The 18,042-nt window shown below is 40.5% G+C and overlaps 1 protein-coding gene across 1 annotated transcript; it reads right to left on the reverse strand.

Annotated features, from left to right (window-relative positions):
- Positions 1 to 254: 254 nt before the first annotated feature.
- On the reverse strand, positions 255 to 18,042 carry hdac8 (histone deacetylase 8). The gene is made up of 11 exons (XM_080839222.1): positions 16,434 to 18,042; positions 16,192 to 16,244; positions 15,883 to 16,013; positions 13,825 to 13,966; positions 13,438 to 13,550; positions 13,045 to 13,122; positions 12,699 to 12,807; positions 12,211 to 12,383; positions 11,745 to 11,839; positions 5,094 to 5,199; positions 255 to 2,569 (listed from the first exon to the last, which is right to left on the reverse strand). Exons 1-11 carry the CDS (start codon positions 16,536 to 16,538, stop codon positions 2,547 to 2,549), a joined length of 1,128 nt encoding a protein of 375 aa, XP_080695348.1. The 5' UTR covers positions 16,539 to 18,042; the 3' UTR covers positions 255 to 2,546.

Genomic DNA, 18,042 nt, shown 5'->3' on the forward strand with positions numbered 1-18,042 from the left:
GAGCAACACGGAGTGGTCCAGGGTTAGAGCGCTCCCCATACGCCTTGACACAGATATGTGTGTGTGTGCGGTTTCTTTTTTTTCTCTATCAGAGAAACCTTTGAGACAATACTTCGAAGTATGGATGATATTTACTTTATTCAAATGTAATCTCAAAACAAACCGGTCTTCAATAGGCCATTATTCCAAGAGCTTTTGAAAGGTCCTACATTACATGTCCAAGTTTTTGTATCAAATTTGTACCATATGTTTGTCATTGTTTATAACCTTTTATCTGACAGTGCAGGTGGGGGCTGCTTATAATGGTTTCAATGCAATAAACATGAAAGTATTATACAGACCAGGAGAGCGATGGATAGCGTATCCATTAATTTCGGTTGGGGTCGTCAACAAGAGCATAGATAAACTGGGTGTCATTTTCGCGAACCAGGACTCAATTCAAGGGTCCAAAACCAAGCGACAAACTCGTGAGCCCTACATGTCATATGGTTATATCATATAACCAACCTGAGATGTCTCCTATTATCACTGAAGGCAGAGGCAGACATATTTATTTGCCATAGTTACTTGCCAAATGTAAATCATTGTCTCGAATCATTGTCTTTCATACAGGTCACAACATAGAACATGATGACTTACGTTACTTACGTACCTTCTTCAAACCGCACTCTGGTTAAGAGCAGCTTTGGCTATTTCATATAGAATAGCAAAAATGAAGAAGTGACTATTGCAAACACATACAGTAAAAAAAATCAATCACAATTGAATGGCCGTGTGTGGGAAACAAACGCATTATATTTTGATAGGTTTTATAATTTTCTTGCTTTTCATCTAGGCATTATAATTCCCCATAGATTCATCTTTAAGTAAGAGTTATTGACACGCATATTTAAAACACATTATAAACATTTGGCACAGCCTAGCGAAGACCTTGACTATAATACATTACAGTTAAAAACTGTTTTCCTGCAGTCCTGGCTCTGTAAAATGAGAAATAAATCAATGCACAGAAGGGAGGGGTGTATTTGACTACACCTTTAAAGAGGTTGTACAGCTCTCCATAAAAAGTGGTCATCATCCATAAAGGAATAAAACCTCCCTTCCTCTTGGTCATCCATGACCAAAAATCAAAAACGCCTTTTTTGATAATCCACCTCTGTATTTTCTATCATAACCTCTGGGTTGGGTGTGAAATGCATAGTAAAAGAAACAAAACAGTACATGCATTTTGAGCACAGTCCTCAACTTGACGCAAACCCACACCCTCAGACAGTCGAGTGTGCTATCAAGGAGGCAAAAAAAAAAAGTGTATGAAGTTGTATCTCTTAAAAGATATGAAATATAAGATTTTGCAAGTGTGTGAGGTTTTCTCAAAGCAAAGCACTGTACCTGTGACCATTGTTATACAAGCCCACAGCTACATTTCCTCTGTGTACATCAGAGCCATTGTGGTACCATCCCAAATCTGGCTTTAAGTTTTAAATGGTTCAGGAATGGTTTGAGGAACATGACAAAAGATACAACGTATCGACTTGGCCTCAAACTTTCCCAGATCTCAATCCGAACGAGGATCGAACATGCGTAGGATGTGCTGGAAAAACAAGGCGATCAATGGAGGCCCCACCTTGCAACTAAGCACTTATGTGTATTGCCAATGTCTACCACAGGACACCTTCAAAGGTCTTGTGGTGCCCATGCCATGATGGTTCAGAGCTGTTTTAGTGGCAGGAGGGGGACCTACACAATATTAGGCCGGTGGTTTTAATGTTGAAGCTGATTGGTGTAGAGTTCCATTCCCAAACTGGCCCAACTACTAATACCTCTTTGAAAACTTTGTCACTCTGATTGAGGTCACCTTAGCAGCTATGGAGGGGCACTCTTATTTAAGAGGAAAGACAGCCTAAGTAAACAGGAGATATGTGGCAAAACGAGCTACTCTACACTGAAAAATTAAAAAGCCCAGCAAAACATTTTGTTACAGTTTTACTTTAGAAAAGGGAAGGTATAGTCTACGAAAAGGAAAGGTTTAATATACTAAAAGGGAAGGTATAGTATACTAAAAGGGAAGGTGTCAGTTGACCAAACTTAAAAGACAAAAAACACAACAAACACACCCTTTGATAACATTTGTACTAGCCACGAAATATTTCATTCAATCTCAAAAACAGCGTGAATTATGACTATCTTAAAATGGAATATGGGACTTATGAAGGTACATCATATACAAAAAAGCAAAAACAAAAGAACAAACATATATCACCACCCATAACAATCAACATGGCAGAAAAATATGGGCAAAACAAACTTTTCTTCAGGTAAAAATCCTTGGTTAAGCCACTACTTTCTGATGGAACGCTACGATGGTGGCAGAATTTTGGTCCATCCATGTTTTTGTATGTATTTGGAGAATGAGCATTTTGAAAATGAAATAAAGAATCTCTATTGTCATTCCTGGAAACATTGAAGTGATGTTTTCTGCGGCTCCTCTCTGGCGATGGCTTCCACATACTGTCTTCATTAGGCAAACACAAGCCCAGGGCCCACTCTTAAACTACATTCTTCAGATTCCCTGGAAACAAGCAGAAGATTGGAAAAGAGCTCAGTCAAAATTAAATCATGAAAAGCATATGCAAACACACACATCAAATCAAATGTTTCAAAACAAACAAGTCAAATGTGATACCCTGATTATTGACAAACTTGATTATTTATTATCCATTCATCAATTACATATTTGATTCTTGAAGAACCCGCATTTCTGTAGCTAAGCTGGGAGAAAAAGGCCACCACCGAGGTCATTCAATACTGATGAAACTGTATATCTGTACTAGTCTGGGAAGTCCCGCCCCACTTCTTCCGGCCAAATTGATTTTGCCTCTGCACTGGGTCTGGCCAACTTTGGATAGCCGTTCATTTCAAGATTTCCACAATCCTTGGAGCCAATCACAAACTGGCTTTTGGCTACCTAGCGCGCCATTGGCGGATTTAAACTTACCACGGCTACGTTACAGAATCTACTGCACGGAGAGTTTTTAAACATTGGACATGGTGGCCGCCGAAGCACCGCAAAACTTCGATAAGGCAAGTTTTCTTTGAAAACAGAACAGAAACTTGCCCTGGAACAATTCATACAGAAAAAATATGTGTTTGCTTTATTACCGATCGTTGTATCGTTGTATAGTATCGTTGGTCTGATTGGTTAAAGGCGTGTCCAATTACGTGAGTGAAGTGGATCGCTGATGATAGTTGGCCAGACTAACTGAGCAAATGCAATGCAGTGAAGGGGCAGGGAATTCCCAGACAATATCTGTACTGTAGTTCTGGACAAAATCTATGAAATGAATAAATGTACATTCACGCTTTTCAGGACTAGATATGCTCACAAACTAACAGAATTTCAGCTGGGGATGGGAAACATTGCTGAACACATTACATCACACCACGTTACCCATGGAGACCAGAAGACAGGAATCAAGACTATTAACTATTAAACATCTGACTTGCTTATCTGCATTAAAGCATATCCTGTTTCATCAACATAACCCCAGAAATGTTTCTGTAATGCTGACATACTAATAATCTCATATGGTTTACCAATCCCCATGGCTGGTATTCTGTAAATTTAAGGGATGGCTTTGTTTCCATAAAAAACATCTTTGAAAGGTTTGCAGTGTAGGAGAACATTTGAGTGGTGACACAAAGTATCTAGAAATAATGCAAGTTATCAAACTGTCACTAGTAGCTTACCTAGCCATTTTCCCAGTAAAAGCCACATAATGCATTTTTTTTTTTTTTTTTTAAGATTTATTTTTTGGGCTTTTATGCCTTTAATCGGACAGGATAGTAGAGAGAGACAGGAAGTGAGCTGGAGAAAGATTCGGGAGAGGGATCGGGAAATGACCGCGAATCGGACTCGAACCGGGTCCCCATGGGTATTCCAACCCATTTATGGTATAGGGCTGCTGCCGCTTGCGCCACAGCTCCCCCCATAATGCATGTTTTTGACAATTTTTAAGGTGTTTCTATGCAATATCCTTCAATTCATTTTGATGACGTATGGTCATGTGAAGTACATTAATGTTAACTTAACTTCTAACTAATCAGTGGCATCTGTGTTGTATTTTTGCAAGTCTGCTGACTGACATCTCTAGTTTTAAGACAAAACTTTACACAGCCATGTTGAGTTAAAGTAACCTTTGTAAAGCCTCTTTACACAACCATGTTGAGTTAAAGTGACCACCATGTTCATCCTTTTTGTCGTGCCCAAAAAACATGCCAACGGAACACGGTAATTTGAGTCAACATAATAACAAAATGCACATTTACAGTACACATTAGCCTGACAATGCTACACAGCTACACAGAATATTTGGCAGGACTCAAACCCACGAGAACCTGTAAACACTGGCGCAAGGTCACACGCTACCAAATTTGGTCTTACTGCTACCAATACCTCCTACTAATAGCAACTCGCTATTCTCAGGGCAGTTATTATGGCAAAGGTCTAGCGGTCATCTAGCCAGCTTTTGTGTACATGATTTTGTTAATCTTAGCATGTGGTAACATGGCCTTAGCCTGTTCTCCCCTCTGCGCTCTGTGAATTTGAAGCGCTTGCTGGTGATAAGGATTAATTTACAATTTCATTTCGCAAAGAATTCCTCTAACTCAAAGTATGTTAGGAATCTGCAAAATGCGTCTTTGATAAACACACACATTTTTGCATGCAACAATGTATTTGTGAGATATGTATATGCCTCCCTGCTACAGGCATGGAGTTCAGAGCTACATAAGAGACTGGAACCTTTCCATGTCCCATATCACGTCAAATACAAGCTTGTCATTGGCAAAAACAAGTGGTTTACTTTTATGTGCTGATTTGTTTGCTGACTTCGCTTGTTTATTGTCCCTAGTAAAAATAAGGACGCGTTTGGAAAATCTTGAAGTTTACCTTTAACCTGCTAGTTTTAGACCAAACCTCCACAATGAAAAACAAAATGCTTATCATACTGCAATGCAATATGCTAAGAGTTATTGTTTTCCCATGGTGGTGTTGTATGCGTGTCCATGGCTGTGGTAGTGATCATGGCTATTACCTTGGATGGTGCTGATGACTCGCTCTAGCTGCTGGGCATCATTACGGTCAGGTCTGCAGCTTGGGCTGATCTCTAGTGAATAATCAGGTCCATACTCTGTGAAAAACTGGAAAGAAAACAGTGGAACATTTCAGCAAACAACAACCACAACTTTTTGTTACAGGAGAGAAATCAGTATAAATATGCCACAACTGTTTGGAAACATTATACAAATGTTTGAAATGAACAAACATTTAATAAAAGAAAGACTATACAAAAGGGGGTCTGATACAAACTGATGAACCCCTTACAGTCAAACACAGGACAAGAGGGACAATGTTGTCAAAGGGAATCCTTGAAGAGAAGAGAAGTATATATGCCTGAGGTCTGATGGGGAGGTAAAGGTAAGGTCCTTCTGTTTCTCCAGCACATCCTGCATGGCTTCAACATTGACTCTCCCTCTTGTTCTCATTTACATAGCAAGCTGCTTGTACATCTCTTGGCTGTGGGGGCATTTCTACTACTGACACAGCCTGTATTTTGAAGGTGCTTGGGAACGAGTGCTTTCAGAGAAAATAAGCCAACTAAATAAAAGTTTGTTTCCCCATAGTATAATAACTAATAACATACTTTCATAAATGCATATCGTTTTTACAATGAAACAAGACATCCAGGCCAAAAACATCCAAGCCAATTGTCAAGCTAATTACTAAGATTACTGTATGAAACAGGATAGGTCATTGATATCATCTTAAATGTAAGAAGATTGACAAAGAAGATTCCCATGCCAAACCATAAAAGAATGAGAACATAAAGTGATAAATGAGAGTTATGACAGGGAGTTGAAGAGTGAAAAAGGATTGAGTTCACACTGTGCTTAGGCCCGAGTTCTCTGGTTTTAATTATCATCTTGTTTATCTGGCCTACCTCCGGTTTGAGAAATGTGGAACATACAAGGCATTATCACACAAGGTCCACTTTTTGTGCGCGCGCGCGCACACACGCGCGCGCGCACACACACACACACACACACACACACACACACACACACACACACACACACACACACACACACACGCACACACACACACACACACAATATAGAAGAGGATCTCCTACAACTTTTTCCCATGAACCTTGGGTTTCTCGTGCAGAGACAACACAGAGCTCCTCAGTCAGACTGTTTAGTTTGGACAGAATCACCCAACCTCTTTGAAATAGACCACAAGAGAGAGAGCTAAAAAATAGAGAAGAGCCGGTTGAGAGACTTTGTGCATGTTTACGTATGGGTACACAATACAAATTCAAGAAGAGAATTTACCCCTGAGCTCTACATAATTAGAAGATCAAGTAACCATACCCTACATGTGTATGCACACATTATACTGATGATCACTTACCCGAGGGTCATCCCATGACATTTAATTCATTACAGGCCCCCCACATGACCCTCAGTTTTCCTCTAAATGTGCATCATGTACTCCAGATATGTTAAGTTTATAAGTTTCAGGGCCAAAACCAAAAGTTACAAAATTATGGCAATTTGAATAAAGGTCTCACATGCATCTGCCCACGTGCACTGTCTAAAGTGTGCTGTAGCATCATCAAACACTGACATCAACACTGAAATCATCACATCTTTTAATGAGACTAACTTCCATCTGAAGATTCTAAGTGCAGATGTAACCAACACTTACAAAGGCAATATGTGAAGTTGTTTTTTTTTCAAGCAAAATAAAGTATGTACCATTATTAGTGCTCCCTGAAGTGGGGTAGGCCATTATGAGTGCTCCCTTATGTGGGGTAGGCTGAACGCACTGTTTGAGCAATAGCTTGAAAACTTTTGTCAAATATAACGGTATTTTTATGGCAGGTTTAAGGTGCATTAACCTTGCCCGTTAGGATACAGTTGTCAAACTATTGGTAAAAAAGTGCCTTGAGCCCCCCACACTTCAGGGGGCACTAGCACAGAGGGACACAGACAACTATGGAAACAAACATTCCAAAGCAGCCATGTTGGGCCACATTCATGGCTAGTTTCATGTGGATGGGTGAATATCGTATATAGTTTATGTAAATCGGTGGGAAATAAACCCAAAAAACAAACACTTCATGCCCTGCAGTCATAATACAATGCAAAGACAGGGTTTCCTTCCCTGTTTGAAAATATCATTATTATTATTCGAAAACTATTCATTAATTGCCTTATGAGTGGAAGCATAGTTGTAGAATTGAAAATGTTGTAGATTATTGTTGCTGTTGGCAGTTATATTGGCCTGTGTCCATATCTGGAGTACGGGCAACATTATAAAACATTGGTAAGAACTGAGGGGATCATGTGGAAACATTTTCAGATTTGAGCTTAAAGCAGTTAAAAATAAGCCTACACTGTTCCGAGAGAAGCTCCAAAAGAGGCAGGTAGGCTCCTCCACAACCTCCTGGATCCTCAACGATCTGACAGTTTGTGCATGCTTGTCCAAACAGGAGGTTAGCAGCACAGGAGTGCCACAGGGGACTGTACTTGGCCCTTTACACATCAGACTTTCAGTTCAACTCAGAGTCCGGTCTGCAGATATATTATGATCACTCTGATGACCCTAGGGTGTGTCAGCAAGGACACAGCACAGGGAACTGGTGGAATCATAGATATATAGATAAAGGCTAGATAAGTTGCCCGCGTTTCTGGCCGACGGAGTCAAATGTCCGCACATGGCGGCCATTTTGAGACGGAATAGCTCGGTCACCATAGACATAAGAATAGATTCTTATTCTTTTTCTATGTCTATGTCGCGCACCCTTAACATTGTGTTGGTAGTGGTTCTTTTTAAATAATCAGAACTTGCCCAATTTTCAACCGATTTTCAAACGGGTTGGTTTGTTATAAACGTAAGATATGTAGTTATGACACTGCATACTTATGAATAATTATGTTAAGTTCTAAAATAGCTACAAGATTTCCCTTTACAAATATACACAGATCCATGTTGAAATCCCCACCCTGTTCAGAGATGTATTTATGAGACTGCATACTTATGAAGAATTATAAACATGGGTTTTTATATGAAAATAACATTGAACAGAACAGATAGGTGCAATAAATATACACATGCACAAACTATTTATGTAAAATCAATATCTAGGCTACGCAAACTCAGCATGCAGAATGGCAACAGGAGAAACATGTATACTATTATCACCTTTATAAAAGCAATATTACTGATATAATACAATAAAGTTGATCCCACGGGGTCTCGTTTCAAGGGAACATTCAATAGAGCAGGCTGCACAAAATTCTGGCATCTTCATTGGCAATAAAGTCAGCAATTTCCTGTCGAAATCATAATGTAAGATGTTTAAAGGCACAATATGCAACAATTATGCTTTAGGATTAGGGTTAGGATAAGCAGTTTAACCTTCAAATAACAGCTTAAAAAAAATTGGGGCGCTACAATGACTTTTAATATGGAGAATTGCGTCCGTACCAATGGCATAGCAGGGTCGATAGGCATATAACTGCCTTCTGTAGTTTTGCCTGCCGATGCCCGCCGACCTGACTTTGATTACCTTCTGCCGATCTAGTAAGTAGCTTATTTGCCGTCTTGCTTAGTCTTGTGTTGCACATGATTGATGTTTGACTGTGTATGGACAGTTGTTGAGTAATTACCTCTACCTCGCATACCTTTAGCGAATACCTATTAATCCTTAATGCACCTTTAACAAACCAACCCGATTGTAAATCATGTGCAACTTCAGTTTTATTATGTGCAACTTAGGTTATATTGAAAAGAAAGAACAATTATGCGTCGCCAATTGATGTAAAATGACTGATACACAATAGCCGTGATACACAATTAAGCTGCACATTTCAACATGTTCAAGCATCCAGAATTATTACCAAGGTAATGACGATTGTAAATCAAGTCATTTGTAAATCCGTCAAAATTTCCGCGAGATAAGAGTGTAAACGATTGTGAAGATCACTGACGTTACCTAACGCACCACTGATCCCTACCGGAAGCTATTCCATCAAATGGCCTCCTGTGCGGACGTTCAAGAGTCCGCCGTAACACATCTAGCCTTTATCTAAGATATCTATGGGTGGAATGCTTTGTAGCATGCTGTGTGGACAGCCATCTTCTCTTGAATGTCACCAAGACTAAGGAGGTGGTCATTGATTTTAGGAGAACCAGAACTAAATTGAACACTATTTCAATCTTGGGAGTTTAATTGTTGGAAGAGGGGTTTTGCACAAAAAATAAGGACCGATACAGGAAGTCATTCCTCTGTGAGAGAACACTCTATTCTATTATACTCAGTCTATTTTTATTCTATATATTTTTATCCAGCATAGCTTTTTAAATCACCCCCTGTATTCTGTATTTTTTGCATAATTATTTTATATAAAATACTTGTATAATAATAATTATTATTATTATAATAATAAACATCAACAAATATTATCCTTATTACTATTATGATATTATTCATAGTTTTGCACAACACCTGTGGTCTTATGTATCCCACCTTAATCAATGGAGAAAGAGTATGATATTGGGCAGGGAGTTACCTATCTGTTTCTTTTTCTCTTGATCTCTGAATGAGCCCGTTGTGTGCCTATTCCAGTTACCTCCGGTCTGCATTGTATGTGTGTGAGTAGTCTGGATACGACCCTTTCACTGCCGCAGGAATGAGGCAGCTGCAGGGAACAGACCCGCAGGTACAAAGTACTTTTTGTTCCACCTTCCACTCCTCCTTCCTTGTCTCCATTCTTCCTCTCATCCACTCTATTTCTTATCCAACTTTCCTTTTACTCGTGCCTTTCTTCAGGCCATTCCTTTCCCCTTTCCTCAGAGTGTGGATTCACCCTGTAGTTCAGAGTGGGTGGACACACAATAACAGTGCTGCTGAGCGACTGAAGTAGGGGGTCATGAAGGAGGTGGAAGGGACTACTGGGGTAAGAAGGGGTGCTTTTTTTCGTGGCCTGGTGAGACAACAAGAAAAGAAGAGGTGGGGGGGGGGGGGGGGGTCACGGAGGGGAGAGAGCAGCTCTCTGGAACTGTCCTGTAGTGGCAGTCAAAACAGTAAAAAGCCACCTGGGGCCTTATGCATACAGCAGAGTGTGGTTATGGGCTGGGCCAGATTAGTGAGATGCGCGGGGACCTCAGTTTAACTAATGCCTTTATAGACAAGTCTGGATGGAGTGATAGAACATACTGCATCTTTAAATGGACAAGAAAGCACAGACTTGAGGAAGGAACCGACATCTGTAATTTACACAAACCTGAACCCAACCAACAGGTATGGTAATTTCAGCAATCCACAGGACAAGATGTTGCATTCCCTGTGCGACTGATTAAAGTGCCTCAGGCAAAGGCCAGACCTCTCTACGTCACATACATATCTTCATACCTAGACACTCAGCTGCCCTCTACTCCAGTCAGAGATTACACTAGAGATTATATGCCACAGGCAAACCAGGGTAAGGGGTATGGGGGGGGGGGGGTACCCCTTGGGACTACAAACCCAGGCTAGGGTAAGGGTTGAGATTAGATAAAAACTCGTCCCTCGCTAAGGGAAAGGGGTGGAATAGTCCTCTGTGTAAACATACCCAGCCTGGGGTTAAGGGTCGAACCTGGCATATGAACCCTGGTGAACTTGTAGGTACCCTAAGGGAACAACATGAACAATTTACAACAATGCCAGACGCAAGAATCAAAACAACCACCAACACTGAGATATACTCTTCCACAACGAATGTAGAAGATTAATACCGAGTAGCATGGAGTTGGTTTGGCTAAGCAATCAGGATTAAAATAAGACACACTACAAAACTGATCAAATAAATGTTGAAAGGCCATATTGTCATCTCGATATATGCCACGAGACAAAGTCTGTCTGATTTTGTTTCTTCATGCCCACTTGACTGTGTTTCAGTACGTACACAGAGTGGCTGTGATTCAGTACGTACACAGAGTACACAGTGTTTTAGCAGCATCTCTTAATGAGGTTATCACAGGTCAGACACATGTTAAAGGTCAGGCTCATAGAAACAAGAGCAGCTTTTATTTAGTTGACCATGAAAACCTCTACCACCACGACAGAAAGACCCTCTTTGTGAGTCTCCAACACAGGCAAGGGGAGGAGGGGTGATGTCTACTCCTGACTGGACCTTAAAAAAAACTCCAAGACCTTCTCCATCCATCGTTATCATGCCCTCTCTTTTACTAACTCCAGAGAAATTATGTGGGAATTTACCATCTCCCTTTGAAAAGAAAGACTTTTTCAGAGTAAAGCACATGCAAAGGTGGAGGAGTGGAAGAGGGTCACGAGTGGCAGAGAAAACAGCACAAGTGTTCCTCTGTGAGTCAGTTTGGACAGAACACTATTGTTGGCATAGCACCCCCCACCCCCACCCCACTCCCTAAACACACAGAGGCGCACACACACACACACACACACACACACACACACACACACAACATTCCCCTCCAATCACCTGAAAACAGACCCATTTATTCAGAGCCAGCCCAGCGGCTTTGATTAGGTGGAGTGACTCAGCAGAGATGGAAAGAGGGGGTGGGGGGTGTGGTGGTGGTGGTGGGGGGGTTTAGAGAAGAGGAAGAGTGAGGACAGAGGGGCTGCTCTGAAATGAAACACGGGATGGATTCTTACCTCATGGTCTGGGATCTCTGATGCCAACGACTGACCCAAAATAGTCCCCGTCAGATACGCCCAGCATCGGGCTGTGTTGGCAAGATTATAACCTCCTATCTCCACCCAGAGCAGGAGAATAGAGTGAATATCAAGTGGAGAGAGAGAATGAAACAAACACAAAATGAGGACAGAGAAAAGGGTAAAGACTATCAGCACAATGGACTCTTAATTGTAAATCAAGCCTTAAGACAAAGGTAGTCATCACTCAAGCAAAGAGCTGGAGCTCATATCTGGCCTAAATGGCCTTAAGCCATCAAGTTCTTTTGAACTATTCATGATGTAATAATTTTGAGTTCCTAACTATGAAAGCAGTCTGGCAACAAAAGCAGCAGAAAGAGCATCTATTTCATACAGATTAAGCTTCTGCAGTGACAGAGCAGCTCACACACACACACACACACACACACACGCACACCCAACAAACCTCCTCCAAGCAGCAGTGTAGGCAGCTCCCATTCTAAGACATACTGAAGACACCTGCCGATGCCCACAGGAGTCATGTTGAAGGAACACATGGGGTCCCCTGCAATGGTGTCAGCCCCTAGCTGCATCACAATGGCCTCTGGGTTAAACAACGCCTTAACCTGCTGGATCACACTGCAACAAGAAACCAACACAGTCACAGCACCCATCAATTCAGCCAAAAGTGTTGTAGTCAATGACTTTCACAGCTGATGGATCAATGTAACTCAGGCTATCATGTTATTTGATGAGAACTGTTAGCACTGTGCCACTGAATCGCCCTTGATAATATGACTTGTAAAATGTAACTACAAGTGAATTATACACATACTAATCCATTTGTTTATGACTAAATGTATTTTGGTTATTTACTTATTATCATGTTGTAGTAGTACATGTATAAAGTGGTCATGGTAAGGTGTTGGAAAAAACAGAAGAAAGGTCACGTACCTGTTAAAAACCTGAAAATACCTGTCGTCTCCAATACCATCTTCCAGTGGAACATTGACAGCATACCAGCGCCCTTTCCCTAGGCCTGTGTCAGTCAGGTCACCTGTGCCTACAGTGAGAAGATGCCATCACACAGGGCCTCAATCTCTAATAGCGTCTAAGGTATTCTAGAAAAGCCTTCAAGATAGCCCAGCACATGACTAATTACAACATTACATTTCAATGGAGTGTCCTTTCCATACACCTTATTTTTAAATCTTCATAATCAATTTTTCCACTGCAAACAGTTACTTCTTTTTCATAGTTTTAGAGTACCAGCAAAGAGGACATGATTAACAAAACTTACCTGGGAAGAAGCCTGGAGAGAATTTGTGCATCGACACAGTCATAACTTTGGATGTGAAAGTGAAAGCATCCTCCACTCCTGTGAGAAGACAACAAAAGCAACCTTATCTCAAATGGACTTGACTAATAAAGAGACATGTAAGAAATATGCAAGGTCTTCAAGTTCTCACAATACACTAAAACATTGCACAAAGCGGAGGCAACAAACTCCAGAAACAAAGTAGAGGCCAGCAGCCATTCTATATACTAGCTGCTAAAAAGATACCCTCATCTGCGAGCGTCAGTTCAATTTTGCAGTTAATTTAGACCAACTAAATTAAGAATAAAAAGCAAAGGCACAGCAATGTAATGTTTTCTTTTGAATGCACTGAAATATTGAAATGCTTTCTTTTACCATCACCATGATGAAGGTCCACATCTATGTACAGGACACGGTCATACTTCTCCCTCAGTTTGAGGATGCCAAGGACAGCATCGTTCACATAGCAGAAGCCAGACGCCTCATCCCTGGGAGAGACAGAAAGGTACAAGGAATTTCATATGAAGGGTTTTTTATGTAACAAATACATTTTAAGTAGGGTAAATTACATCTGGGGTACTCCTAACAACAGCTCAACTATAGATTGCATCTAAAAATTGAGCAGTCGACCTCTGTGATATCAGACATAAGAAGGTAAGGGTTCTCATGTCAACTTGAAATATTATAATTGAACTGAGGTTCAAATATGGCAATGTTGTTCGGAGTACAGCACCCCCCCTGACCCAAATGATGTTTGATTACTTCTTGGCATGGTGCCACCCCCCTGCCCAGTTGATGGCCACCTCACATTTTCCATCCAGGAGAGACTGAGCAGCCGTCAGGGTGGCACCACCAACAGCTGCAGCGTAGTCAAAGATGCCTTCCACCACAGGGCAATCATAGCCTAAAAGGCAGGAGACAGAAAGACAAGAACAGAAGCGGGTGAAGTAAACATTTTGAAAGAAAGATAAATATTTTGTTGAAAAACAGATGGGAATAAAACATGAGTACTTAACAAAAGATTAGTAAATAAAGCTGGAAAATAAAATGAAACCTTCAGCATATAATTAGACCTATGTCTTTAGACAAAGAGGTCTAATATAAATCTACCAAAGAAGGTCTACCATGTTTAAAGGTGCATTGGGTAGCATTTTAGTGGCATCTTGTGGCAAAGTTGCAGATTGCAACCATCTGAATACCCCTCCCTTTCCAAGCATGGTAAGGCTTCTGGCCTATGGTGGCTGTCAGTTGCCATAAAAACGTGAAATGACCTCTCTAGATCCGGTGTTATGGTTATATCCGCAGTTGAAAGGTTTTAAAACACCAGTACCTCTCGGCAAGGCATCATTGCAGAGTTTGGTTTAAACACACAGAGAACTTTTCATTAACTTGGTTTGAAAACACCAGTGTCTGTACAACATCAGTCAGAAAGCAGATGCTATCAAAAAAACGTGATACGACTTGACTGCTAGTCAGCAAGTTGGTTAACTTGGCTGGCTAACTAACCAGCTAGCTAGTTCATATCTAGTTAAAACGAGTAGTGTTACAAAGGTGTTGTTATGGAAACGTTGGTGCTGTTGCAAGCAGATGCAGTGGTCTGAACCCCCATGATTTTAGAAGAATTTGTTGCAGCAAGCTGAATGTTTTAAGTAGTTGCAGCTCGTCTCTTCACAAATCTTTGGTCTGAACTGGCCTTTAGCTAACTTAAATACAACAATTCATGATTATAGGTGATTATACACTAATGAAAACATATTTATGAATACTACTCACATGTCTGCTAATAGATCCCTCTAAATCCTACAGACTGTACCATTAATGCAAGTATGGTTAGGATTAGGTCAAGATCATCATCATTTATGTTTTCTGAATTACATGACAAGCCACTAAGACAACACTTCAGACTAGATCCCAGACCAAGGGTTAAAGCCTACATCAGTAGAGCCACAGTACTAGAAGGCTTCGGACTAGATCCCAAACCAAGGGTTAAAGCCTTAATTAGCACAGCCACAGTAATATAAGGCTTTGAATACTCTATGCAACAGCCCTTCAATGTAAAATCAAACTATACATAGAAAAAAAAAATAAGATATTCGACCCAAATATCTGTCCACAACTATTTACTGTTAATTCTGTCTGGTTTCATGTTTTTTTTTATTTTATTTTTTACATATTTTCATAACTTGTGCATGTCTGAACTATGGATGGAGACTTAAAGCAGCAACAAGGAGTTCTGTTCCAAAACTAGCAAGCTAACTTCATAAAAGGTATGCAAAAACCTTGCAAACACCACCAACAGCCCAGTTGACATTGATATAAGCTTCCCAACACACTAACTGGTGTCTTTTGGCAGTATAGCTGGCAATGTCATACTGTGAAAGCTTTTCTTCCACTTTCATTCCATTTTCCACAGTTCCAGCCCGCAACACAGAACTACAAAGAGCATTTCCTGGACTGGTAGTGGAGAAGACACAGTTGATTAACTGTCCTACACATGCCCATCAAAATGAATTTGAGGATGGTACCAACACTATCTGCCTATAAAACCATACCTCAGAAAGTGTCAAATAATTGCATAGTGTTACTTTAAGAATGAAATGTTGAAATGCAAACACAGTGTGCAGTTGATGCCAATCAGACCAGTTCTATTGAACAGTATACCGTTTGGATTTAGGGACAGATTGTCTCAGCCCACTGTAGGCAGCACTCCCGAAAATGTAGTTCGAGCCCATAAGCCTTCGTTGCACGAGTTGCTGCAGTGGAAAAACACATCGGATAGTGAACTCGGGACGGAATTGAGACAGATTGTCAACGTCATACCTAAACCAAAATCAGAAGACTGCGGGTCATCATTATCGCCATCCTGACTGATTTTGTGCAGGTGTTCCAGGTAAGAGCCTGTGTGAAATGCTGCCATCTGTTCCATAGAAGCAACCTGTGGTTTTGTGACTCTAAAAATGAACAGAAACAGTATAAGCCCCTCTCGCGTTCACGAACTAACAAAGAGCATTACATTAACCAAATGTAGACGTGGTTAGCGGGGTATTTACGACATTCTTTCCTCGTGACTCTAGGCTACACTTATTAATAACATTAATTCATATCTGATTGTTGTGCAGGCAAACTTACTTCATATATTTCATCAAACCATATGCCTCTATCAAGGAGTGAACCATTGATGCCTGAGAAAGATAAAATGTTAAAGTCATCAAAGGCAGAGCATGCAACAAACAGTCAAAACAGCGCATGCAACATACACTTAAAACCCAACAGCAGTTTTCCTCACACAAGGAGCAACATTTGAAAGTAAAGAACCTAGCATTAGACTAAGTTAGCATGTTATCACGATGCTGGCTAGCATTTGTTCTTACCCGGTTTGGAACTTTAGAGAGAGAATCACAGATTTCTGTATATTCAGAACTATATACATAAGCGACTGTTCGTTTGACATTTCGCAGGTTGTGGCTGTCACTCATTTAGTGTTAGTGAAAATGAAATATGAAAATAAATGTTGTAGTTCTAACTTGGTCTGCAGCCCCCTTTGCTTTGTCTTCTGTTAATTTCAGTTCACCTACATTGATTGTATATGCACAGCGCCTCCTCGTGTGTTGGAGTCTACCTGAGAAACGTCCAGTGACATGATCATAGACCACAAAATATTGTGGCATGTTTCATAACTCCACAAACTATCGCCAGTTCTGATTTGGAACGCGACACCAAATAAAACGTTTTCCAGCACTTCTGATGACTATTTGATAACACCATAACTTGTTGTCCTGCGATCCCAATAAATCAGAAAAACAAGCTAAGACGAAAAGATTAACTTGAAACAATGTTTTTATGGATTTGATTCAACAGGGCATATACTTACACCTACCATAATCTACAGGTCATTAGTATGTCTGAAGATGGCATACTTAGAGCCACCAAAATCAACTGGGCATAAGTATGGCTGACGAACCCTGGCATACTTAGGGCCTCCACCAAATGGCCCTAAGTATAGCTGAAGAACCTTGTTGGACAGGCATTTGGTCATGGTTGTTGTGGGGATGTCTTTTAGTAATGCTTGAGGTCTATCTTGAGGTACGTGTTGTCTTTGGTATCGACATGTGCCCTCCTAACCCATCGTGAGTATGGAGGGCTGTGGTTAGGCGGCAGACACCACTGTTGACACACTAACCTAATTCAACGAAACACAGATGAAGGAAGTTGCCCACTTGACAACCCCAGTGAAATGTTCATGAAGGCATCACTTTGTTGTTGTTGCTGTTCAGTATAGGTAGGGGGGCTTTAGTGCACCCTGATGTGTTCTAATACATAGGCTAGGTTGTTGGGTATATGAGTACTTGCAAGTCACCAGGAGAAGTACCCTAACTACAGGTTTAAGTACAGTACAGCCTCCTGTGTAAAAAAAACCTGGAAAATGTCACAAAATAGTAAAAGCATGAAGCGCTAAACCAGTTTGTCTTCTCATTTTAGGGGAAAATAAAAGTATACACTAGATAAGATTTACCAGATTTGGAAAAAAGAAAAATCATATGCTGCCTAACTTTATGTGAGTAGTCTGTTCTTTTGACAACAAGACGTCCCAAGACAGAGGCTTTGGAGATGTACAGTATGTGTTAAATAGGCCAACTAGTCAAGATTTCAAAAACACTAGCAACATGTTAGCTGTGGAGAAATTAAGCATAATATCTTAAACTATTACACCAACTATTACACAATGAAAACCATAATTATTAGGTGATTGTCCTTTATTACGCACATAAGAAACACAGCAAAAGTTCATCTTCACACTACTGTTGTAAAGAGGTAGAAGAAACAGAAAAATGCTATTTTCAATGCTGAAAAGAGCATGATTGACTGATTCTCTAATTCATTGTCTCTGCACTAAACTAAGAATTAATTTTATAACTAACACCACCTTGACCTTGTTTTTGTCTGTATTTTGTTTATTTCTGATCTCTCCCTCTCTTCCCC

Source organism: Sprattus sprattus, assembly GCF_963457725.1.
Source record: "Sprattus sprattus genome assembly, chromosome: 5".
Lineage (NCBI taxonomy): Eukaryota > Metazoa > Chordata > Actinopteri > Clupeiformes > Clupeidae > Sprattus > Sprattus sprattus.

Bases quoted from the DNA above. Each gene is read 5' to 3' on its own strand.
- hdac8 (XM_080839222.1), bottom strand. From the start codon at position 16,538: ATGAGTGACAGCCACAACCTGCGAAATGTCAAACGAACAGTCGCTTAT. The intron at 13,551-13,824 runs GTAATCAAACAT...TGTCTCTCCCAG, and splicing joins GGGTGGCACCATGCCAAGAA to GGATGAGGCGTCTGGCTTCT. The intron at 13,123-13,437 runs GTAAAAGAAAGC...GTCTTCTCACAG, and splicing joins GGACCTTCATCATGGTGATG to GAGTGGAGGATGCTTTCACT.